This window comes from Natator depressus, chromosome 7 (assembly GCF_965152275.1).
Source record: "Natator depressus isolate rNatDep1 chromosome 7, rNatDep2.hap1, whole genome shotgun sequence".
Taxonomy (NCBI): domain Eukaryota; kingdom Metazoa; phylum Chordata; order Testudines; family Cheloniidae; genus Natator; species Natator depressus.
Window position 1 is genome coordinate 104,890,358 of NC_134240.1, and position 26,516 is coordinate 104,916,873.

The 26,516-nt window shown below is 44.2% G+C and overlaps 1 protein-coding gene across 1 annotated transcript in view; it reads right to left on the minus strand.

The window, feature by feature from the left end:
- LOC141991353 (scavenger receptor cysteine-rich domain-containing protein DMBT1-like) overlaps positions 1-24,757 on the minus strand; it is a 69,503-nt gene extending 44,746 nt beyond the window's left edge. Inside the window, exons 1-3 of the mRNA XM_074959650.1 lie at positions 24,617-24,757; positions 16,521-16,764; positions 13,281-13,412 (exon numbers count right to left, since the gene is read on the minus strand). Of these exons, the coding sequence (XP_074815751.1) occupies positions 13,281-13,412; positions 16,521-16,764; positions 24,617-24,757 (517 nt within the window). The remainder of the gene's footprint in view (positions 1-13,280; positions 13,413-16,520; positions 16,765-24,616) is intronic.
- Between the last annotated feature and the right edge of the window lie 1,759 nt (positions 24,758-26,516).

Sequence of the window (26,516 nt, forward strand, 5' to 3'; positions counted from 1 at the left end):
ATACCTTTTGCCACATTGATGTGTTACCTGAGTTTATAAAGAGTTACAACCAGAGCTTTCACAGAACTACATGTACCAGACCCACTGATGTTAACTCCTCAAATTCTCTGAAGGTATGGAAAATGGCTTACAGAGACAGTTTTAAAATAAAGCCAGTTGTTGCCCCTTTTAGTAAAGGCAACCATGTGAGACGATCTAAAATCAAAGGAGCTTTGGAAAAGGTTATGAACAAACATTTAGCAATGAGTTATTTATAGTGGATGAAGCCTTAATCAATGTATACCAATTCAAAGATTATGGAAATGAGAGTTACTGGATCTTTTTACCCTGAAGAATTACAAAAAGTTAACCCCAAAAGGACAGGATTTACAGGATTGAAAAAGTTCAAGCAGAGAAAGCAAAAGGGAGAAAAAAACAGCTTGTGGTGAAATGTTTGGATGGCTCAATATGTTTAACAGGTGGGTGGAAGCTTCTCAACTCTGACATTTAGACATGAAAGAAAACAATTACTCCCGCAAAGAGGTGTGGGGAGAGGGGCGGAAATTAGTCATGGCAGCTTTTACATCTCTTTGCCTTTCAATGCCAGCTCTGGGATTTCCCCAAAATACCAACTTGAACTTTACAATACAGCTAATTAAATCCTTGGATCTCCTGGGGGCCTGAGAGGTGTGGTTAGCAGAAATAAAATACCCACACACCTGGAACAGTATCAATGAAGACATCCCTTTCAAAATCACTTTTGGAGCTAAGAAATGGAGTTTCACCCTACAATAAGGCTGTTACTTGTCCATACCCGAATTACCGGACTACATGAACAGTACTGTGGCTAGTCATCCAGGACCACTTACGGTGGTCATGAACTATGACCCTCTGGGTAGAAAAGTTAGACTTAAATCCCCTGATGGTGCTTATACATTTTCTACCAGCACAGAGCTAGCTAATATTCTGGGTTTGGGCCCCAATCACAGTGTCCAAAAAATCCCTGTCTCAGCAGACATTACAGGAGGAGTTCAGCTCCTTGTAGCTATACATGGACATTGTTGAGCACCAGCTTTTCCATTCCTCTGTTACGCTGCATCCACATCCGAGGAAGGAACAACAAATTTGTCACCATCATCAATGATAAACCACATTTCATCACTGCCAGTAAACATCAGATCGACACCATCACCATTGAAATAAAGATAGACCAGAACAGAAACATCTCATTTTACTTTTCAAGGTGGTCATCAAGCTGCACCTGCATTCTCAGAGAGAGCAAAGTTTTTAAAAAGCAAAACATTATGGTGACCCTAAAAAATTACGGGGACTCCACTGTTTACAGAAACTATTACAAGCCCAGACTGGATATGCCCTTCCTCGATATCATGGGGACCCTGTGATGTTTAGGGTGGCATGGGTGGAATATTCCATAGCCTCTTTTGAAAAGCCATACAGGTTTGGAGGAAGTGGCTAGAGATTGTTAAATCCCATCTAAAAACAGCAACTCAAAACATAGCTAGAGAGGTGGTAGGCCATATCTCCTGAGCTGTTCTGGAGAAGGTGGGTAGTCCATCTGCACAGGAGGGATCGGGACAGATGCACATTAAAAGGAGGAAAAGAAAGAGAAATGCGTCATACCCACGATGCATGGGTCCCCCAAAACCCTTTAAAAGAAGGGCTTTGACGCACAGGGCCAGCCACAAGTGAAAGTCCAGGAGGAAGCCTGGGAGACAGAGGAGATGCTCTGCACCTGATAAAAGAAATATATTTTAATCAGCATGACTTTTGTTCACGGAGGCTGCCCCCATCGACTATTTTTATAGCAGGGAATGGCATACATTATATGGATTTAAACAACAGACTGCTGGACCACTGTTGCAAGATTGTAAAAGAAGATGGAAGTACCCTCACCAGAGTGGCCAAGGTGGGTCTGGTGAATTACCCCATGGCATCTCTATTCAGTCAGTTGGATGTCACATTGGGAGACCAACTCACAAACCAAAGCAACAACTGTTACACTTACCCTTACAGGACCTTTACATAATCAATGCTCAATTACAGCGACAAGACCCTTGACACACAATTTTCCATTGTCCTGTTTTACAAAGGCACTCCCAGAGAACGTGAAGCAACAGAGTTGGATGGTGAGAATCTAGGATTTGTGAGGTGGGCAAACCTGATGACCTAGAGCAGGACTGTTGGGTCGTCTACACAGCGACCTGTTTTTTCAAGAAAAACTTTTGTTGAATGGCGTGGATGTGAAAATTAAACTGACACACAGTAAAGATACCTTCTGCATAATCGGCAATGCCACCAAAGGCTTTAAACTGTGGACATAAGTATGGGTGGCCCCGTGCATCCATCTGGGGAATGCGGAGGCCCTGCTTACCGCTAATGAATGACCCTTACTGAATGCGGGAGGCAACATAGTGACAGATGATGTGGAAAAAGCTGAAGTACTCAATGATTTTTTTGCCTCCGTCTCCACAAACAAGGTCAGCTCCCAGACTGCTGCACTGGGCAACACAGCATGGGGAGTATGTGAGCATCCCTCAGTGGTGAAAGAACAGGTTAAGGACTATTTAGAAAAGCTGGACATGCACAAGTCCATGGGCCTAGATCTAATGCATCCAAGGGTGCTGAGGGACTTGGCTGATGTGATTGCAGAGCCATTGGCCATTATCTTTGAAAATTTGTGGCAATCAGGGGAGGTCCTGGATGATTGGAAAAAGGCAAATATAGTGCCCATATTTTAAAAAGGGAAGAAAGAGAACCCGGGGAACTACAGACCAGTCAGCCTCACTTCAGTCCCCGGCAAAATCATGGAGCAGGTCCTCAAGGAATACATTTTGAAGCACTTGGAGGAGAGGAAGGTGATCAGGAACAATCAAAATGGATTCACCAAGGGCAAGCCATGCCTCACCAACCTGATTGCCTTCTATGATGAGATAACTGGCTCTGTGGATATGGGGAAAGCAGTGGATGTGATATATCTTGACTTTAGCAAAACTTTTGATGTGGTCTCCCACAGTGTTCTTGCCAGAAAGTTAAAAAAGTATGGATTGGATGAATGGATTATAAAGTGGATAGAAAGCTGGCTAGATTGTCAGGCTCAATGGGTAGTGATCAATGGCTCGATGTCTAGTTGGCAGCCGGTATCAAGTGGAGTGCCCCAGGGATCGGCCCTGGGGCCAGTTTTGTTCAACATCTTTATTAATGATCTGGATGATGGGATTAATTGCACCCTCAGCAAGTTTGCAGATGACACTAAGCTGGGGGGAAGAGGTAGATATGCTGGAGGGTAGGGATAGGGTCCAGAGAGACCTAGACAAATTGGAGGATTGGGCCAAAAGAAGTCTGATGAGGTTCAACGAGGACAAGTGCAGAGTCCTGCACTTAGGAAGGAAGAATCCCATGCATCGCTACAGGCTGGGGACCGACAGGCTAAGCAGCAATTCTGCAGTAAAGGACCTGGGGATTACAGTGGATGAGAAGCTGGATATGAGTCAGCAGTGTGTCCTTGTTGCCAAGAAGGCCAATGGCATATTAGGCTGTGTCAAGGTTCCTCCCCCACTCTGAACTCTAGGGTACAGATGTGGGGACCTGCATGAAAAACCTCCTAAGCTTATCTTTACCAGCTTAGGTCAAAACTTCCCCAAGGTACAAAATATTCCACCCTTTTGTCCTTGGATTGGCCGCTACCACCACCAAACAAATACTGGTTACTGGGGAAGAGCTGTTTGGACACGTCTTTCCCCCCAAAATACTTCCCAAAACCTTGCACCCCACTTCCTGGACAAGGTTTGGTAAAAAGCCTCACCAATTTGCCTAGGTGACTACAGACCCAGACCCTTGGATCTTAAGAACGATGAACAATCCTCCCAACACTTGCACCCCCCCTTTCCAGGGAAATGTTGGATAAAAAGCCTCACCAATTTGCATAGGTGACCACAGACCCAAACCCTTGGATCTGAGAATAATGAAAAAGCATTCAGTTTTCTTACAAAAAGACTTTTAATAGAAATAGAAGTAAATAGAAATAAAAAAAAAATCCCCCCTGTAAAGTCAGGATGGTAGATACCTTACAGGGTAATTAGATTCAAAACATAGAGAACCCCTCTAGGCAAAAACCTTAAGTTACAAAAAAGATACACAGACAGAAATAGTTATTCTATTCAGCACAATTCTTTTCTCAGCCATTTAAAGAAATCATAATCTAACACGTACCTAGCTAGATTACTTACTAAAAGTTCTAAGGCTTCATTCCTGGTCTATCTCCGGCAAAGACAGAATATGGACAGACACACATACCCTTTGTTTCTCTCCCTCCTCCCAGCTTTTGAAAGTATCTTGTCTCCTCATTGGTCATTTTGGTCAGGTGCCAGCGAGGTTACCTTTAGCTTCTTAACCCTTTACAGGTGAGAGGAGATTTCCTCTGGCCAGGAGGGATTTTAAAGGGGTTTACCCTACCCTTTATATTTATGACACGCCCCCCAAATCTCAGCTAGGGTGAAACACTGGCTGGGATTTCTTCCTGGAGCTCTAGGAAAAACAGAGTTAATAAGACACATGCATCTCTAAATATACTACCAAGTACATAAAGACTAACAATATTTTCCACATCTCAAGGACGATTTTAACCAGTTGATTCTGGGAAACTTTCACATGAGAGTGCATCAGCCACTTTGTTAGAAGCTCCTGAGATGTGTTGGATGTCAAAATCAAAATCTTGGAGAGCTAAACTCCACCGAAGAAGTTTTTTGTTAGTTTCCTTGACGGTGTGAAGCCACTTCAGTGCAGCATGGTCGGTTTGCAGGTGGAAACGCTGTCCCCAAACATATGGGCGTAACTTTTCCAGAGCATAGACAATGGCGTAACATTCTTTTTCAGTGACTGACCAGTTGCTTTCCCTCTCAGACAGTTTTTTGCTGAGAAACACTACAGGGTGGAGTTCTTGATCAGGTCCTTTCTGCATTAAAACTGCTCCCACACCACGCTCGGATGCATCTGTGGTTACTAGGAACGGTTTGTCAAAGTCTGGGGCCTTTAGTACAGGGTCAGACATGAGTGTCGCTTTAAGCTTGTTAAAGGCCTTCTGACACTTTTCGGTCCACTGCACAGCATTTGGCTGTTTCTTTTTGGTTAGGTCTGTCAGTGGGGCGGCGATTTGGCTGTAGTGCGGTACAAATCGTCTGTAATAACCGGCCAAGCCTAAGAAGGATTGAACCTGTTTCTTTGACTTTGGGACAGGCCACTTTTGGATAGCATCCACTTTGGCCTGTAGGGGGCTGATAGTTCCTTGACCCACCTGGTGTCCAAGGTAAGTCACTCTGTTTAGGCCTATTTGACACTTCTTAACCTTAACAGTTAGTCCTGCCTCCCTTATGCGCTCAAGGACTTTTTGTAGATGTTCCAGGTGGTCTGCCCAGGAATCCGAAAATATGGCCACATCATCAAGGTAGGCGACTGCATATTCTCCTAATCCCGCTAGGAGACCATCTACAAGTCTTTGGAAGGTGGCGGGTGCATTTCGCAGCCCGAAAGGGAGTACATTAAATTCATACAGCCCGAGATGTGTGGTGAAGGCTGACCTTTCCTTGGCAGACTCATCTAGCGGTACCTGCCAGTACCCCTTGGTTAAGTCCAAGGTAGAGATGAACTGGGCCCGACCCAGTTTCTCTAATAGTTCATCTGTGCGTGGCATTGGATAGTTGTCTGGGCGAGTTACAGCATTTAGCTTACGGTAGTCCACGCAAAAACGTATTTCCCCATCTGGCTTGGGAACTAGAACCACTGGAGATGCCCATGCACTTTCAGAGGGGTGGATTACCCCCATCTGTAACATATCCTGGATCTCCCGTTCTATAGCAGTTTTAGCTTGAGGAGACACCCGGTAAGGTTGGACTCTAATTGGGCGAGCATTACCTGTGTCAATGGAGTGGTATGCCCGTTCAGTCAGTCCTGGGGTGGCTGAGAACGTTGGCGCGTAGCTAGTGCACAGCTCCTGGATCTGCTGTCGCTGCATATGCCCAAGGGTCATGGAGAGGTTCACCTCTTCCACACCACCAGCACATTTCCCTTCGTAGTAGACACCTTCAGGCCACTCAGCGTCGTCTCCTCCCTGGGCTGTAAACTGACAAACCTTTAATTCTCTGGAATAAAAGGGCTTTAGAGAATTAATATGGTACACCTTAGGCTTTCGGTTGGAGGTGGGGAACGCTATGAGATAATTAACAGCTCCCAGGCGCTCCTGGACCGTGAATGGCCTTTCCCACGATGCTTCCATTTTATGGGCCTGGAGCGCCTTTAAGACCATGACCTGGTCCCCTACTTTGAAGGAACGCTCTCTGGCATGTTTATCATACCAGGCTTTTTGCTCTTTTTGAGCATCCTGTAAGTTTTCTTTAGCAAGGGCTAAAGAGGTTCGGAGGGTGTTTTGTAGGTTGGTTACAAAGTCCAGAATGTTAGTTCCTGGAGAAGGTGTAAATCCCTCCCATTGCTGCTTCACCAACTGCAATGGCCCCTTAACCTCACGGCCATATACAAGTTCAAATGGGGAAAACCCTAAACTGGGGTGTGGTACAGCTCTGTAGGCAAAGAGCAACTGCTGCAACGCTAGGTCCCAATCATTGGAGTGCTCATTTACGAATTTACGTATCATGGCCCCCAAAGTTCCATTAAACTTCTCCACCATGCCATTTGTTTGATGGTGGTAAGGAGTGGCAACCAAGTGATTTACCCCATGAGCTTCCCAAAGGTTTTTCATAGTTCCTGCCAGGAAATTAGTCCCTGCATCTGTGAGGATGTCGGAGGGCCAACCTACCCTGGCAAAAATGTCTGCTAGTGCCTGGCACACACTTTTAGCCCTGGTGTTGCTTAGAGCTACTGCTTCCGGCCATCGGGTGGCAAAATCCATGAAAGTCAGTATGTACTGCTTTCCTCTGGGTGTCTTTTTCGGAAAAGGACCCAGAATATCCACAGCTACTCGCTGAAATGGAACTTCAATGATGGGGAGTGGCTGGAGAGGGGCTTTGACCTGGTCTTGGGGCTTTCCCACTCTTTGGCACACCTCACAAGACTGGACATAGGTAGAAACATCCTTGCCCATTCCCTCCCAGTGGAATGACCCCCCCAAACGGTCTTTGGTCCTGTTCACCCCAGCATGGCCACTAGGGTGATCATGGGCTAAGCTCAAGAGCTTGGCCCGGTATTTAGTTGGAACTACCAACTGTCTCTGAGGATGCCAGTCTTCCTGGTGTCCACCAGAAAGAGTTTCCTTGTATAAAAGTCCTCTTTCTACAACAAACCTGGATCGATTAGAAGAGCTGAGAGGCGGTGGGTTGCTCCGTGCCGCCGTCCAAACTCTCTGGAGGCTTTCATCTGCTTCCTGTTCGGTCTGGAACTGTTCCCTTGATGCTGGAGACATCAGTTCCTCATTGGATTGTGGACCTAGGCTTGGTCCCTCTGGAAGCGATATAGGGGATGGAGCTGTTTCTGTTGACTGTGAACCGCTCTCCGCTGGTGCACTATGTTGGGATTCAGGCTCCAGCTGAGCCTCTTGTGTCGGGTTATCGGCTGCTGCCAGATCAGGTTCGGTGGAGCCCTCTGGTGTTGAGGGTGCAAGTACTGGGTTCAGTGCTGACAATGGGTCTGGTGTTGGTTGCTCAGCTGGTTCCGGTTCTGGGACTGGTTCCGTCTGGGTCTCTGGGACTGGATCCACTACTGCTGTTGCAGACATTGGCCTGGGGTCCGGGTCCATCACCTCTGACCGGGTCCTGATAGAAGTTTCCGGAACAGAGCTAGGCCTCACGGCTTGTTTAGCCTGGCTGCGGGTGACCGTTCCCACCCTCTTGGCCTGCTTCACATGATTGGCCAAGTCTTCCCCCAACAGCATGGGGATGGGATAATCATCATAGACTGCAAAAGTCCACATTCCTGACCAGCCCTTGTACTGGACAGGCAACTTGGCTGTAGGCAAATCGAAAGAGTTGGACTTGAAGGGTTGAATCGTCACTTGGATCTCTGGGTTGATTAAATTGGGGTCCACTACGGAAGCATGGATAGCTGACACTTGTGCTCCGGTGTCCCTCCACGCGGTGACCTTCTTCCCGCCCACACTCACAGTTTCCCTCCGCTCCAAGGGTATCTGGGAGGTATCTGGGCCTGTGGACCTCTGGTGTGATTCCGGTGCAATGAACTGTAATCTGTTGGGGTTCTTGGGGCAGTTGGCCTTTACATGCCCCAGCTCGTTACATTTAAAACATCATCCAGCTGACGGGTCACTGGGGCGAGGAGGGTTGCTGGAGAATGGGGTGGTGGGACGATAAGGGGTCTGGAGGGTTCTTTGGGAGGTAGGTGGGGCTTTGGGCGGCCCCCGGTAATAGGGTGGGGTCTGGGGTTGTCCCTTCTGGTCTCCGCTCCAACTGCGACCAGTTTTCTTCTTCTCTGCCACCTCCACCCATCTGGCTCCAATCTCTCCTGCCTCGATTACAGTTTTGGGCTTCCCATCTAGGATGTATCATTCTATTTCTTCAGGAACACCCTCTAAGAATTGTTCCATTTGCATTAGGAAGGGCACATCTACTGGAGATTCAACACTTGCTCCTGATATCCAGGCATCCCAATGTTTCACAATGTGGTAGGCATGTCGGGTAAATGACACGTCTGGTTTCCACCTTCGGGCTCTGAACCTCCGACGAGAATGCTCGGGTGTTATCCCCATTCTGACTCTCGCCTTGGATTTAAACAGTTCATACTCGTTCATGTGTTCTCTAGGCATTTCAGCCGCCACCTCAGCTAAGGGTCCACTGAGCTGTGGCCTCAGCTCTACCATGTATTGGTCGGTAGAGATGCTGTACCCAAGGCAGGCCCTTTCGAAGTTTTCTAAGAAGGCCTCAGTATCATCACCTGCCTTGTAGGTGGGGAACTTTCTGGGATGGGAAGTGGTACCTGGAGAAGGATTGCTAGGGTTTGTTGGTATATTCTGCTGAGCCTTTATCCTCTCCACCTCCTCCACATGCTTCCTCTCTTTTTCCTTCTCCTCCTCCACATGCTTCCTTGCCTCCATTTCCCTCTTGTGGGCAGCCTCCTGTACCTCCTTCTCCAGCCGCATGAGTTCTATCTGTCTTTCATGTTCCCTTTGTCTTTCCTCAGCCTGAAATCTGGCTAATTCCAGCTGTAGTCGAGCCGCGGATTTTGTCATTCTAACCTCTCTGTTTTTAACTAACTTTACACCCAAGGTTTAGAAATAAACAAACAAAACTTGGCTGTAAAATTTTGCTGTGCTGGAATAGAATACCTATTCTCTGATAGTGATTGTCAGCCTACAGAAAAAGACAATTCCCTTGTCTCTGCTCTGGGCCCAAATCAAAGCAAAAACTTCCAACTACTTGGAAACCTGTCTACCCAGCCCAAAGAAAAAACAAGTTTCCTTTTTAAACTTGTGCTCCTTGTAAAAAATCAAAATAAAAAAAATAAAAAAAACCCTGCCACTTTTGTCTCCAGGCAAATGGGTAGAACACCCCCCCTTCTATTTACTTTTAGGGAAAAAAAAAAAAAAAAAACTCTGGGTTGGAAGACTGTGAATTTCCCTGCAGGAGTTAAATACCCTGCCTCCAGGCAAAGAAAACCTGCAATTCACAAAGATAATCCCCTTTTGTCTCTGCTTGGCCACAAAGCAGAGAAAAACAAGCTGCTTTCAGTTCCATCTGCTTTTTGGACTTCCTTTCCAAAGGAAAAAAAAATTTCCTTTTTTAAAATCTGTATTTCCAGTTCAAAAAATCTCAACTGGATCTCAAAATGATTTCAGGTTAATCCCACCACTATGCCACCATGTCAAGGTTCCTCCCCCACTCTGAACTCTAGGGTACAGATGTGGGGACCTGCATGAAAAACCTCCTAAGCTTATCTTTACCAGCTTAGGTCAAAACTTCCCCAAGGTACAAAATATTCCACCCTTTTGTCCTTGGATTGGCCGCTACCACCACCAAACAAATACTGGTTACTGGGGAAGAGCTGTTTGGACACGTCTTTCCCCCCAAAATACTTCCCAAAACCTTGCACCCCACTTCCTGGACAAGGTTTGGTAAAAAGCCTCACCAATTTGCCTGGGTGACTACAGACCCAGACCCTTGGATCTTAAGAACGATGAACAATCCTCCCAACACTTGCACCCCCCTTTCCAGGGAAATGTTGGATAAAAAGCCTCACCAATTTGCATAGGTGACCACAGACCCAAACCCTTGGATCTGAGAATAATGAAAAAGCATTCAGTTTTCTTACAAAAAGACTTTTAATAGAAATAGAAGTAAATAGAAATAAAAAAAAAATCCCCCCTGTAAAGTCAGGATGGTAGATACCTTACAGGGTAATTAGATTCAAAACATAGAGAACCCCTCTAGGCAAAAACCTTAAGTTACAAAAAAGATACACAGACAGAAATAGTTATTCTATTCAGCACAATTCTTTTCTCAGCCATTTAAAGAAATCATAATCTAACACGTACCTAGCTAGATTACTTACTAAAAGTTCTAAGGCTTCATTCCTGGTCTATCTCCGGCAAAGACAGAATATGGACAGACACACATACCCTTTGTTTCTCTCCCTCCTCCCAGCTTTTGAAAGTATCTTGTCTCCTCATTGGTCATTTTGGTCAGGTGCCAGCGAGGTTACCTTTAGCTTCTTAACCCTTTACAGGTGAGAGGAGATTTCCTCTGGCCAGGAGGGATTTTAAAGGGGTTTACCCTTCCCTTTATATTTATGACAGGCTCTATTAGTAGGAGCATTGCCAGCAGATCGAGGGAAGTGATTATTCCCCTCTATTCAGTTGAGGACACATCTGGAGTATTGCGTCCAGTTTTGGTCCCCCCACTACAGAAGGGATGTGGACAAATTGGAGAGAGTCCAGCAGAGGGCAACGAAAATGATTAGGGGGATGGGGCACATGACTTACAAGGAGAGGCTGAGGGAACTGGGGTTATTTAGTCTGCAGAAGAGTGAGGGGGAATTTGATAGCAGCCTTCAATTACGTGAAGGGGGGGTTCCAAAGAGGATGGAGCTAGGCTGTTCTCCGTGGTGGCAGATGACAGAACAAGAAGCAATGGTCTCAAGTTGCAGTGGGGAAGGTCTAGGTTGGATATTAGGAAACACTATTTCACTCGGAGGGTGGTGAAGCACTGGAATGGGTTACCTAGGGAGGTGGTAGAATCTCCATCCTTAGAGGTTTTTAAGGCCCGGCTTGACAAAGACTTGTCTGGGATGTTTTAGTTGGTGTTGGTCCTGCTTTGAGCAGGGGATTGGACTAGATGACCTCCTGCGGTCTCTTCCAACCCTAATATTCTATGAATGCTAAATACCCCCTTAATTTGCTCCAACTGGTGGCTAGGCACCAGGTACAATTTTTCTGCATACTCGGTTATTGATTGGTCAAAAGCCACATTATCAGAGGTCCGATAAACCCCACTGGACTGCTTCACTAGACACTTTTTTCTTTCAAATGAGACCCATTTATTACAGAGTTTTTATAAATTTGCATCGCTTTTTCAGCGCACACTCTTGATTCTGTGTCAGAGGTAAGTTGCCTTTTAAGGTATTGAGTGCTATTTCTGAGATTGCCACTACTAAATTGTCAGAGGCCAAATGCCTTTTAGCCTTCCTTTGCTGTGGGGACAATTTGCTAAGTAATTTTAAAAGAATCAGGTTTCTCTTCCCACAGTTAGACATGTTTTCGGTCTGCAGCCTCAGCAGTTAAAAAAGACATGCTGATAATTCATCTCTTTTTATGCTTGGCTTTTGTTCTTTTCAAAGTATAAACCACCAGCCAGTCTGGAGGGAAAAGGCTGGTTCTTAATCTATAAGCATCTGGTATAGAAGCATTTAAATCCACCACCAGGTAGCCATAAGGTTTTTTGATAGTGTGACTGGGGTCCCAGTGGGGGCCAGCAGAGGTCACTCAATTAGGGTGAACTGTAAAGAATGGGGCAGATAATCCCCAAAGCTGGTGGATAGTTTCAATACTTAAATTTACCAAACCAGCATAAAACAGCTTCTTTATTACCTCATTGGCTGCCCAGAAGCCAAAAACACAGTTCCCTTGAAGTAACCCAGCTTCAGGCCTCCATCCAGGTACCCAGGTCAAATATGACGAAAATTTCTGAAAATCTTATTTCATCATATAAAAGAAAAGGTTCTACCAATCCCAAAGGATCAGACATATTACCTCCCAGGTTAATGAATATTCCAGATCTTACCCAAATACATGCATACAGCCAATTCTTATTAACTAAACTAAAATTTATAAAAAAAACAAAAGAGAGTGAGTTTAAAAGATCAATATACATTCAGACAGGTGTTCAATTCTTGAGGTTCAGATACATAGCAGCTATGGTGCAAAGAGTTCCTTTAGAATTTAGTCCACAGGTTATAGTTCAATGTTCAATATCACCTTCAGGGAGTACCAGCATAACTGGGATCTCAATCTGGCGACTCAAACTTCCTCTGATGAAGCTTAAGCAGATCTGAGAGAAGAAGGATTGTGACCAAAGGATTTTTTTATTTCAGGCCTTCTTTGACAAGTTGGAGTCCCTCGGGGAACAACAGGTAATTAGGGCGCCTTTGAAGTGGGTCCATCACCAGTACTTAGCTATACGAATTAACATAAGACAGTTGCCTGTTCCTCCACCATTGACCAATGATTTGCTGTACATTTCAAAGAGAAATGAATATAGAGATATCCCGTGTTTACAATTCATTTAAATGCTAGGATGTTCTTTTGATCTCTGAATTATCAGAATACAGCATAGACAGGGACAGTTGATTACATTGTTGACCACTACCCATATATATGTAAATACACAAAAACACAAACATTATCTCCCCACATGTCTTTAAGGGTTAGATCTGAGTCATTTATTTTGCAGGATGTTTAACCCTTTCTGGCCATGCGTCACAGGTAGCATCCTCAAAAGCCTCTAGAAAGAATTGTGCCTTGCTGGGGTACATGTGCCGAACAAGCATAGTGAATTGCAATTTATCCCGGGGTTTTTGAACAGAACCATGTATTTTGCATTTAGGTTAATTGTGCAACATTTTTTTCTCTGACAAAATATGTTCTGAACTATACACCTAATGCTCAGGTTCCTATGACGCACACACTTGGTAAAGGCTCTCTCAATTTCTTCTCTTTCACAAGCAGAGTACCTCAAATCTTCTAATAATCATATTATTCATAATCATATTTACCGGTGATGGTTAAAAGCATCAGGCAACCCCCTCCACAAAATTGATAAAAGGGTATTTACCAAGCAGTTCTTCGTACAGAGGTTGCCAGCAATTGTAACACCGCACAATATTCTCAGGCACAACAGACAACATTCGCTCAACATTATCCAACACATTTTTAATAAAGTAGCTTTTCCTGTTGTTACTAGGCCCTGCAAGAATTACAGAAAAGGGGGGTTTCCACCATGTATCCATTTTCAAAAACCACAGGGCAGGGTTTTAAACCCTTCTCTGATGACCATCTTGTTGTAAACAACTTTCTGTGGTTTCTTAAGGGTCTTTTTCTCTATTTGCCATTGATTTTTGATCCTTACAATAGAGGGCTGCTGCACCTCTAACTTTTTTGGGGTGTCCTCTCCTGGGTTTATGCTACAGCCCAGGAGAGGATCTTTCAGTCTGTCAGAGCTGATCGTTTCACAGATAGCTACATTCAAGGTATTCCCTTTGACTTTCATACCAGGCCTTTCTTCCCGACAGCTTGGTACTCATAAGTTTTTGGACCAGCTGACACAAACTCTGTGATGCGTTGATATGGTGCGGGGAATGGGGACAACCTGAGCCTGAGAAGGAGCCAGAATTTACCAATGTACACTGCCAAAGAGCCACAGTAATATGTAATTGTTATATATGTATTTGTAGTTGTATATATATGCACACACATAATTCACATAACTCCTCACTTAAAGTCGTCCTGGTTAACATTGTTTTGTTGTTACGTTGCTGATCAATGAGGGAACATGCTCGTTTAAAGTTGCGCAATGCTCCCTTATAACGTCATTTGGCAGCCACCTGCTTTGGCCACTGCTTGCAGGAAGAGCAGCCCGTTGCAGCTACCTGGTGGGGGCTTGGAACCAGGGTGGACTGGCTGCCCCCCATCAGCTCCCCGCTCCCCTAAGTTCCCTGGGCAGCAGCTGCCCAGCAGGCTATCAATTGCCAACAGTTCAGCTGTCCTTCCCCACACTGCCATGCCATGTGCTGCTCCTGCCCTTTGCCTTGGAGCTGCTCTCAGAGCCTCCTGCTTGCTGTGCGGTGGGGGGGAAAGTGGAGGGGGAGGCTAATGTCACGATGTCCGCCTCCCCCCTGCTCCTGCACCTCGCTTACCCCATCTTCCATAGAGCATGGGGGGACACACAACAGGGCTCAGGACGGAGGGAGCTTCCTGTCAGCAGCTGCCATCTCAGCTTGCTGATTAACTTAAAAAGGCAATGTACTTAAGAGTGGGGTCAGCGTACTTAAAGGAGCAATGCACATCTCTCTGTCTCTCTGACACACACACACACACACACACACAGGGTCTGTCTCTGTCTGCCATGCTGTCTCCCCTCCCTCCATTCGTGCTGCCTTGTAGAGTGTGAGGCTACATTAACAATGAGTTAACCCTTGAGGACTCAGCCAATGATGATGCTAGTTCATCATTTAGCAGTAAGGCATTCCCTGGGAAATATCCCACCCTCTGACTCCACCACCTCAACCAAGCTTCACAATCATCATCGCTGTGTACAGTAGTAAATTGTTTGTGTAGAACTTATACTCTGTGTGTGTGTGTGTGTGTATATATAGTCTTTTGTCTGGTGAAAAAAATTTCCATGGAACCTAACCCTCCCTATTTACATTAATTCTTATGGGGAAATTGGATTCTCTTAACATTGTTTGGCTTAAAGTAGCATTTTTCAGGAACACAACTACAAAGTTAAGAGAGGATTTACTGTACATAATTTGATCATGTATATTTTATACATTTATGATGTATAATAAACGATAATAATAAAAACTTACCCTTTTACTTTGTGGGACTTCTGGCAATCCTTGCTTTCAACAATTCCCTTGAAGTTTAGTTTGTGTTCAGTTGTGCTCACACGCATCAGTTCTCTTAAGTGGCTGTCTGTCAGAACGGATCAGTGCTTGGATTTCACATGTTTGAGTGCCGAGAAAACAGATTCACAAAGATAGCTCGAGGCAAACATCGAGATTAATTTTAGGACTGCACCGCTGATGTTGGGGTATTTACCCTTTTCTATATTTCCAGAAAGTAAGGGTCCCCTCTGTCTTCTGAACAGATTTCAATTTGTCATCTTCCAAAAGTTCTGTTATTTCCATCTGGGATGTTGCTTCATCAGTGACTAAGTGGGCTTCAGACTAAAAGGGTCAATCAGAAATTTGATTTGAGATCTTTTCCACTGCAAATCTTGGACTCTTTCCTCAAAACTGTCCTTAAGATCTTTAATCATGCTCACACGTCTAGTTGTGCTCCATTTTGGGGGTTCTGCTGCATCATCTTTTGATCTGGCTTGAAGTTGTGACATTGAGGGAAAGTGTGTCACCTCTCCCTCAAGCTTTTGTCTGTGAAACAACTGCAGTTTGTTCATGAATGCAAATACGCTTTGCACTAGATCAAACAGCAATCAGAATTTTCCTTGTAAGTCCACATTTAGTTTATCCAAATGCAGCAGCATGTCTGCATAAAATGCCAAATCTAGAACCCATCCAGGATCTGTAAGCTCGGGGTGTATTCTGTGCTTCTCCTCCATAAACAATTTTACTGGTTCCAGGAGCTCAAAAAAAAAGGGGAAATAACTTTACCTCTCAAGAGACATTGAACTGCGCAGTGAAATGGCAAATCGGCGGGGAGTAGTCTTCATCCAGTTCTTCAATTAGATTTTGAAATTGTCTGTGACCGAGTGCATTGGAGAGAATGAAATTCACAATGTGCAAGACAGGTTTCATGACGTGATCAAATTTGAGATTTTTAGATACCAGTTGTTCCCAATGAATAATACCGTGAAATGTCCAAAATTCAGGAAAGCTGTCATCAGACTTACAAAGCTCTACTAATCCATTCGCAGATCCCCACATGGACGGAGCCGCGTCTGTAGCAATGACATTGAGCTTCTGTAAAGGCAAGTTTTTTTCGCAACTACCAACATCAATGCCTCTTTTAGATCTTGTCCACGAGTTCTATCCTAGTGACACGAAATCAAGGAGTTCTTCCCTAACAACACAGTAATCAGACACAGTGTGGACAAATACCGATAATTGAGGTTTATCCTGTGCAAGGCACGACTCATCCAAAGTGATGTTCAAATACTCACACTACTGAAGTTGCAATTGCAGTTGTGATTCGATGTCACTGTTCAGGTCAGAGATTCTGTATTCTATTGTGTGGCATGAAAGCTGCAGGCCATAAATTTTCTTCTGTAGATTCTCATTCTCTGGTGACAGTATTGAAATCACATCAGTGAGGCATGTTTTTATAAACTCACCTTCAGAGTAGGGCTTTTTCGCACAGGCTATGTGCCCGACCACATAATAGGAGACTAACGTTACAGTCTGTGATCGTTTGGCAAATCTGGTGAAGAACTGGGTTTCTACATCTGTTTGTTTTTTCAAAGTTTTCCGTTTTAAAGTGCGGAGTTCAGAACCTTGTGGGAATTTTTGACCCATCAGTGCATGGCTTGAGGTGAAATGACACGGCAAGTTTGAAGATTTGAACTGAGATACACATGTCTGGCAAAGAAGACAGATGGCCTTACCATTATGTTCAACAAAAGAGCACTTATTCTCCCATTCCTGTTGGGAGCCTCGATTTTCATCTGTGGATTTTCTTTTCCATTTGCATTTGCCTTCCATTGTTAGACGGTGTAAAAAAATTTTGATAAACATTTCCACAGCAGCACAAACAGTGTTTATACTTCCATTTCTGAGTCCAAACTGAGTAATGCGCGCACTGCGAGCAGTCACATAATGTCACATGTGTGACATGACATAACAGCTATGGAAGCTAGTCACTGTGTGCCAGTGAAAAGATTCAAGGAGACGCATGCGCCAGTCACCCTCCACTTTCACAAATATCACCTAGTCTGTGTCATGCCACAGGCACCATTCTTGCAACCTATCTAACAAATTGTATAGTTCTAAGCATGTGTAAGCAATGGTGGAACAAGCTGTGAAGATGTTGGTGTTGCCAGAGACTGTGCGCATGCTTCCAAGACGTACAAGCTGTTTCACCATCAATAAACTCTCAGGATAAAACTTCTTAACGGGAGGAAAATAGGTACTGAAAGAGTTCATCAGGGTTTCTCACAATGCTGATATTGAGTGGGTTTGTTCTTTGCTTCTAAATACCCCACAGAGAATTTAAAAACAGTTTAGCAATTTGGCGCTTTGCAGGGTTAAACATGATCTCGTGTTGGCATAAACAAATGCCTTCTTTCTGGTGGAAATCATTAGCGTACTTATTTTGTTTTTCTTTATCTGTCCTCCAGCTGGGATACCCAGAAGCCTCTTGTTTCTGACGTAGGTGTAATTTTATATACTGTGAAAAGAGTTTGTCAGATTTTTCTTCAAAATGCAGGATTTCATAGGTTTTTGCCATCACACACCCTTTCACTATGGCCACGTTCAATTCCACCATGCACCAAGTCCCCAAGATCACCCTCTCCTTGTCAGTATGGGTGCATGTCTGCTGCTGCTCAGTTTCTGCACAGGTTTGGCATAGGTGACAATGGGGAAAATAGGCCTCATGAGGTGTACACTTAACTTTTTCAATTCCAAAATAACTTGTGAAGGGTCCAGATTTGTCATGAATGAGATCAGGGTGTCTGATTGGGTATTCTTTGGCTTTGTTTATGAAAGGGTACAGGCTGGTCAAATCATAATAGTGGATTTCTTCACTGGGGTTAGGTTTGTAATACAGGCAGATAGTGTTAGTCCTCCCCCTGAAAAAAGCATCTCGAGGTACCAAAGGCTAAGGTAACTGGACAATGGGGGCAGACAATGGGAGGCCATCACATTAGTCAATCTGCCTCATGAGAGCTCATGTCATAACCATTCAGCCAAGAGTAGCCTAGAATTACCCCTTACCTGTAAGGGGTTAAGAAGCTCAAATAACCTGGTTGGCACCTGACCAAAAGGACCAATGGGGAAAGAAGATACTTTCAAATCTGAGGGTGGGGGGGCCTTTGTTTGTGCTCTTTGTTTTGTATGTTTTTCTCTGGACTGAGGGGAGTCAGTCAGAAATCCATCTCCTCCAAACAATCCTGAACAAGTCTCTAATATTACAAAAATAGTAAGTAAAAGCCAGGCACGGCATGTTAGATTATCTTTTGCTTTAGCTTGTGAATTTTCCCTTTGCTAGAGGGAGGTTTATTCCTGTTTTTGTAACTTTGAAACTAAGTCTAGAGGGGGTTCCTCTGTGTTTTTGAATCTTTTGTTAACCTGTAAAGTTATCTTCCATCCTGATTTTAAAGAAGTGATTCTTTTACCTTTTCTTTAAATAAAATTATTTTTTTAAGAACCTGAGTGATTTTCAGTGTCCTAAGGACCCAGGGGTTTGTGGTCTGTGCTCACTTTGTAACCAATTGGTTAGGATATTATTCTCAAGCCTCCACAGGACATGGGGTGAAGGGGTTTGGGGGGAGATATTTTGGGGGAATAGGAACTCCAAGTGGTCCTTTCCCTGAATCTTGTCTAAATCACTTGGTGGTGGCAGCATACCGTCCATCCAAGGACAAGGGATTTGTGCCTTGGGGAAGTTTTTAACCTAAGCTGGTAGAAATAAGCTTAGGGGGTCTTTCATGTGGGTCCCCACGTCTGTACCCCAGAGTTCAGAGCGGGGAGGGAACCCTGACAGCTCGGGTCTCGGGTTCTAGTGTATCAACTACTAGGCTAGGCCAAAGGGCTCCCCTCAGTCACTCCCTCCTCCTCTTCCTCCTCAGAACTGTTGCTGATGTAGCACTTTCTCTGCAGGTGATTGAATGCCCTTGGAGCTAAAACAAATTCCAAAGTTCTCATGATGGTAGTGAAAGAGTCCAAGTTTCCTCTTAGCATTTCCACGATTTCTGAAAAACATGTTCTTGAAATGAGATGGTCTCTTTGATGCAGCATTGAAACTTCTGGGGTGGTGCTGCCAGTCAGCCAACCACTGAGGTCCAGAGATCAGGGGTTCTGGATTAGACCCTTGTGCTATAACTATTCTGATTGGTACATATTTCCCTTCAGGGACAGTCTAAATGGATGAAACCCTTGCCGATTGGTAGAGAGCGGTGGGGAGAATTCTTAGAAGAATCACACAACCCTCTTCCAGGCATGTCATCCTGCCCCAGCACTTGCCCCGGTTGGCCAAATCTGTTTTTGGGGTAGTCCATGGTAGATGGTGGAGGGAAGAGTTCTTAGAGAGGTCACATGCCACCCCTTTCTTCCAGTCACATGTCATTCTCAACCCCATTCTCAAGTAATACGGTGACTGGTGGGAGGGGCATTATGTAGCAAGGGGCGGCCTCAATGTTTGACAGACAGACATTCTACTCCTTTTACTACTACCTACAGTATGTGCTTGACTTCTTTTTTGTAATGCTGTATTCTATACTAACTATGTGAAGGTGGCAAAAATTATTGGTGAACACTCATTTGAAATCATTGCTCTTGGATTCTGTCACATATTATTTGCTGCTCCTAAATGGATTTGTGTTTCAATAATGTTTAATAAATATACTACTTCTTAAGCACTCAGAAAAATACTAGTTGCCTCCTGAAACACGCTAAGATAATGTCTCTCCCGTCACTAGTACACAGTCTGAATGCAGCAAAGTCCAGAAGCAAGAGTCATAAAAGGGGCAAAAGAAGAGAAGAGGGTACAAATGATAGAGTGAAAAGACCACATGCACACTTAGTCAGACATGTACGCAGCTTGTGGGTTCTCTACACTTACACTGTTTTCTTCTTTACCACACTTCATGCAGGTCAGATGGCATAAGTCAATATTTTAGAGGGATTTAAATGTGGCAAGGGAGGTGGCTTGACAAACAAGCTTCGGCAGATGTTCCATAGCAGGGGAGCAGTAAAGAAGGTACAAAAATAACGTCATTTAAAGGAACATAAAAAGCATACATGTTGCAATGGAATGGGGAAATGCAAAAAGAAAATGGTCAGAGATACAGTTTGAAGCCTTGAAAACAAAGCACAAGAAGCTTAACTGATAAGCTCTGTAATAGGGAACGGCCAAGGCTATGCTTAAAACATCAAGTAAATAGAATGCTGGTTCTTCTGTGTTCAAATAACCATATTTGCATGTGAATAAATAAATCCATGCATGAACAAAATCATTTGTCATTCACTACTCACAATTCCCCTGTTTCAGACATCTAGGCACGAAAAAGAACCAATACTGAATGGTTCGGCTGACCAATTGCACACTGATTAGTGAAGCAAAAACAACCCAGAGGACAATATTTCTTCTCTTAAACTCTTCGAACTATTATGAATAGCAAATAAATTAATACAAAATCCATTCACAAATGGTTCAAGCAGAAAAAAAGGGCTAAATTGGTCAGGTAATTTAGTCACAGTCCATAATTCTGCCAACTCTGTTCTTCAAAGTGTTTGCATTTGCTTTCTCATGGGTTAGTTTTAGGAAAATTACATTGTCAGACAAGACCTGCACAGTTAGCATGAATAAATAAAAAAAAATATATTGGCAGATTAATTTGTACACTTATTGTAGTAAACACGCTTCCCCCCTTCTTAGCCATGGTGTCTCTTATCATAGATAGATTTTTATGGGCACTTTGTTCTCTTTGGCTTTTTCTAATCATCTTGAGGTGCTTTTCAATTCACTGTACTGCAAAACAAACTCCATTCTGCTGAAATCTCTGTTCTGTCAGCATTCTCTGACATTAAGGTTAATTTATTGTTAGTAGCTTTTTTCTAGTCATGGTGTCTTCAGTGAAGTTCATCTGGAAACCATTTAAAGGGCACATAAGTTTAACCAGATATTAACTTCTACAGCTTTAAGAATATCCCTGTCTGAAGAGGTAATTCACAACCTTGTCAATGAGGGAATGGCCCTCAACGCTTTTTGAGGCACAGCTTTATGAAATAGTAATGAGGCAGTGTGGTTCATCAGATATAGCATGGTCTTAGAAGTCAGCACTCTTGGGTTCTACTTCCTGGTTCTGCCCCTGAGTTTGCTGTGTGACCTTGAGCATGTCACTGAGGGTGCAATGTTGCTCCCAATCGAGTCAATGAAAAAATTTCCAGAGACTTCAATGGGGAAGGATCAAAGTTAGAATGTCATATTTATAGGAGCAGGCTGACTCTGAACCTCTGACCTACAGCAGTTACAAAGGCATAAATGGAATGGAATTTCCCCAGTTATTTCCTCATCTTTTTATATTATATATGTGTGTGAAATCGTGATTAGCACATCAGGAAGCTCAAGCCACCAGAAGAACAGAAACAGTCTATGTGAACAGACTGTGGACATATCAGAGACCACTGCTGATAGCATATCAAAACCCTGTGTTTTCAGGCCCACTACCTGATTGCAAGTCACCAGTGACAGCTCAGAAGAGGCCAGGGCTACATCTGCTTATGGACCATCCTAAACTCAGATTGTACAGTATCTGCTGTCATAATACCAACATTTCCCAGCATTTGGAATTATAATCAGTTGCTCCAAGAAGCCTGGTGCCAGTTAATTCAGTCTGTCCTATACTGGATTTCAGTTGGTTAATATAGAACCACTGATTTATCAAATATGAAGATAGTGATGATTTATCTGTTGATCGAGCAAATTGATGTCTAATGTGTAGCACCAGTTATTTATTTATTATATTATTCTATTACTATAGTCATGCAAGAAAAGATCTCAGATCAAAAGTGCCCCAGGGCATTGATCGGACTTTCGTACTCAACTAATTTATTCAACAGACAACTCCATCTCATGAACCCATTCATAAACTTATCCAACAATTATCAAAGTAATCTGTAAAATTTGTAAAAGTCACAGTGTGTTTGTGGACAATTCATGAACAAAAAGAAAAGGGCTAAATTCACTGTGTAGGCTGGTGGACCTGCTCACCAGCCTAGGACAAACAATTGACCACACCCACTTCAGTTTTTAGCCCTTTGTTCAAGGGTCTGGTTATCCTTCATCTCAAAAAAAGGGGAAATGGAACAATAACAAAAAGCAACAGTCCTGTTCTGAGCTGAGATTGTGAGACCCTCTGGCCTCTGATAACTAATGGGCTGGACCATCCGTCAGGCTATGGGTGTCTGCAGGGCTTGCCTCTCTTCTCACAGCCTTCTTCTGCAGCCACAAGATAGTGGACTCTCAGCCCTCCCCAAGCGCCAGGCAGCCTCACGGAGCTGCAGTGTTCCTTTGTGTGTCCTAGCTCGGAATCCTCACACCCAATCATGAAATGTGTCCAGTTGCGTCAAATGATTCCCAGCACCTGCTTGTTGTGCTCTTCTCAATAACAGGGTCATCTACTTCCTGCTTCCCTGGGCTCTTAAAGGGGCAGACCACCCTCTTACACACTATTTTTTTCTTTTTTGGGAGAATTGTTTACACCACTCTAGTCTTTACCTTTATCTTCTCCCTCTCTGCTTTGTCCATCCACCCATTCTCAAGCCTGGCCCAGACATCCACTTCCTCTGGTCCTGCCCTTAATCATTCAACACCCTTTGGAGGAAATCCACCATAACAAATTTCCCTCTTCATTTAACTCCCACACCTTCCTTGTTAAACAACGCTGCTTCCTCCCTTGCTAGCTCACGTGCCTACTGTCCCCATGAGCTGTTCTCTATGTCTGATACTCTCCCCCATGCTCCTTTCCTCCAAGGGAAAGGGCTGAGATTGAGGGAGACTTGGGGGTGGCAGTAGCAGGTTGCCCACAGAAGATAAAATGCGGGTGCAATATTCTGAATTGTAAAAGATTTTATAGCCATTTTCAAAGGCGAGGGAAATGCAGAACGATGCCAAGTGCCTGCTCAGATGAGGGTGTGGAGAGGCTGCTGGATGTGCAGCAGCGGGGTTGTGCCTGGGCAGCTGAGGAGGTTGGTGTTGGGACAGGTGAGTATTAAGAGCAATGTAAAGAGCTGCACAGAGGCACAAGCGCAAGACAAGAAGTTGTACTAGTCCTATAAAACTCATGACTACGCTACACATCCTTGAGTGCATCTATTAGCACCTTATCTAACTATTGACACATAGAGAGAGATGTAGAGAACTCCTGGAACAGGGGAGTGGTTGCAAGCTGGGGAAAGGGAGGGAAAGCTTAGGACAAGTGGCTGAGTTATGGGGTGAAGGGGCTGACGCTGTGGAAAGAGGAGCTGAGAGGTGGAAACCTTGACCCAGCATTGGATTCTTTATTTTGTTTCCCTATCAGGTATCCTGCCTTCCTGGCTTGTATCCTACAGGGAGAGCAGCAAGAGGGGATCTGATGCCATGCCAGCTCCTGGTGGGTAAGGAGAATCACTTTAGAGAAATAGTTGCTATGGGCCTGCAGCCCATATGCCTGCGTGAGAACTCACCTGGTCTGCAGGCCAGAGTCACATGTGAGCTGCGTGGCTCTTGCTAGGTGAGGAAATCCAAGCTCATCTGTGTTTTACGTGGTTTACTACCAATAAATACACAAAGATAACAAAAATCAGATACGTGAAGTTTATTTAAGCAAGGTGTAGCTTCCAAATTATAATGGCTTTGATGCAGTCCTGAGATGGTTCACTGCACCTCCCATTAGACTGCAAATACTCCACATGCTGTAAAACAATAAAATGAACCCCTGAGTTTCAACAGAATGAGAGATAAAGGATCAGCAGGAATGGACAAGGCAGTAATTTTCTGCTTCCCATCAGCAGGACCAGACTGGCAGACCAAGCAGCTTGGACAATATCTTTTGAGAAATCCTCAAAGATATTGTGCATGAGATACATACACACAGCATCTAATATGGGGTGCTATTGACAATTAAGATCCTTAGCGTTATTTTCAGTACACATTTTTACTTCATCAAACCAAATTCTCAAAAAGTTTCAAATACAACAACATCTAATCCAGCAGTAGAATTTTTACCATAAATCTGGGGGAAACCAGCAAAGGGATTTTATAGATTTGATAGCATGAAAATTCCCTACCTACTCACTCTTTCAAAACATTCCTAACTTTTTGGCAACCAGTCTCCGAAAGAGAGATATTGTTTACAATGCTTTTTTTTTTAAAACCTTATCCTGACATGCTTCACTCGTAGCAGTCTCCATTCATAATTTTAGGTGGTTTCTGCACAAATACTGATATTTCATATTATTTACACCTGTGAAGGAAATAATAGACCTACATATTATTAATGCACATATTCTCAATCCATATAACCTACATTCATTCCTGGAAATCTAAGTGTTTCTATGCTTGAACTTTTAAAGCAAACTATTTAAGCGCAGCTCTCCCCAGATCCACACCTACCCATTCACCCAACAAACCCTCCCTACTCACATTTTTCCCCATTGCATCAATATTTTGTCCATCTCACTCTCCCTTCTACCTCCTACCAGACAGTTTTAAAATCTCTCTCCCTCTTACCTCCTCAAACATCTTCTCGTTGGCCACAAGTGTCACTCTCTCAGGAGGGTCAGGGTCTTCCTCGCCCAAAGAGGAGGAGTGGAAGCAGTCCTCCATGTCTTTCTCCATGCTCATGCCCTTGTCCATGTCTTCAAGCCTCATGCCCTCTGCTGGTGGATGGATATGACTTCTGTTCTCATCTGACCAGCTGAGAAGTAGCCAATTGGAAGAAGGTGCCATTGCCAGGAGGGCTATATGAGGCACTGAAGTGCTGCACTCACAACATTACAATGCTTTGGGGATCCAGATGTTCTGGAGTTCTGTTGAAATTGAGAGAAACCCCCACTTTCAATAGAACTGTCGGAGATACTGAGACTGTCTTGCAAACCCAACTCAATCCCTTCAAAATAAAACATCTGATCATCGAATTCTCATAGAATTCTGTCTTGAGGTTACCCACTTCTGGGGTGCTTCCACTTGTTACCTCCTGGGAACCACGTTTAGAGCAGTTAACGCTGGTGTTCCCCCTGCCTCCCTCAGAAACAGACAAATTATTTACAAACTCATCAGTCAGTCTGCCTGCAAGGTGCAGACCCGTGGGCTTCTGATCCTTTAGCCACAGGCGGACACATTTCATAAAACTGTTCCAGCCCAAATATTTCATACAACTGGTCCATGGTAGTGGTTCCAGATCCCTTTCCCATTTGGGGAAGTAATCCCTCATCTGGTTAGTCACTTCTAGGTAAATGACACCCTTACACTTCAGCCCCCCTCAAAACCTTTTCCTGTTAACTTCAGGGGTCAGTTCAGATCACTAGCTTTCTCAAAGGCAGTGAAATAGGCATCAGTTGCTCCCCTCTCTTTGAACTGGGCTGATGACCCTTGCGGAACTGGCTTCTAGTGTTCTAACCCTGCTTATCAGATCAGTGTGTTCCTGGTTCCCTAGTCTCACAAGTTCCAGTTCATGTTGGCTCTGTTAGTCCCAATCAGCAAGCTGTTTTTCTTCCAGTGCCACCAGCCAGTTCTCCTTAGGACTAGTTTCCTCCACTCCAGGGTCCTCTGAGTCAGTAAGCCTGCTCTGGATGGGACCCGGCTGCTGCTCTGACACTTCACTAACCCCTTTTGGTCTAGCTGTATTATTCAGGCAGGATAATATCACACAAATACACTGGAGGAGGGCACAGGACGTTTATAAAGACTAATATCAATATTTCCCAGTTCTCCACAGTTCATGCTTTGTCATTTCCCATTTTGTGAAGGTCTCTTTCAATTTCTTCCACTCAGCAATTTGCCAAATAATTAAGACAGTTGGGTCACATAATTTATTTGACAGAAAAAGAAGATCATTAGAAGTTATTTTCATTTTGAATATACTATACTGACAGTTCCTACCATTAGGGTTCCTGCCACTGGGCCAAGAGTTTACTCTCTGCCATGGGTACTAACACTATTACTCGGTCTCCGGGTTGGAACTGCCGAACCTTTGCTTGGCAGTTGTAGTGAGCTTGTTGGGCTTTTTGGGCCCTCTCCAGGTGCTCCTGCACTAGGGGGGTGACTCGGGTTATACTGTCTCTCATTTGCAATACATGCTCAACTATATTCTTCCCTGTATTGGGCTCCTCTTCCCAAATCTCCCTAGCTATATTTAGTCTGCCCTAGGGGTGGCGGCCATATAATAGCTCAAAGGGAGAGAATCCAGTGGAAGCTTGGGAAACTTCACGGATGGTGAACATAAGGTAGGGCAACAGGGTATCCCAGTCTTTTCCATCCCTGCTTACCACCTTTTTTATCCTGGCTTTGAGGGTCTGGTTGAATCTCTCTACCAGGCCATCGGTCTGCAGGTGGTAAACCGAGGTTCGCAGAGTCTGGACATGGAGCATAGAGCAGAGGTCCTTCATCAGCTTAGACATGAAAGGCTTTC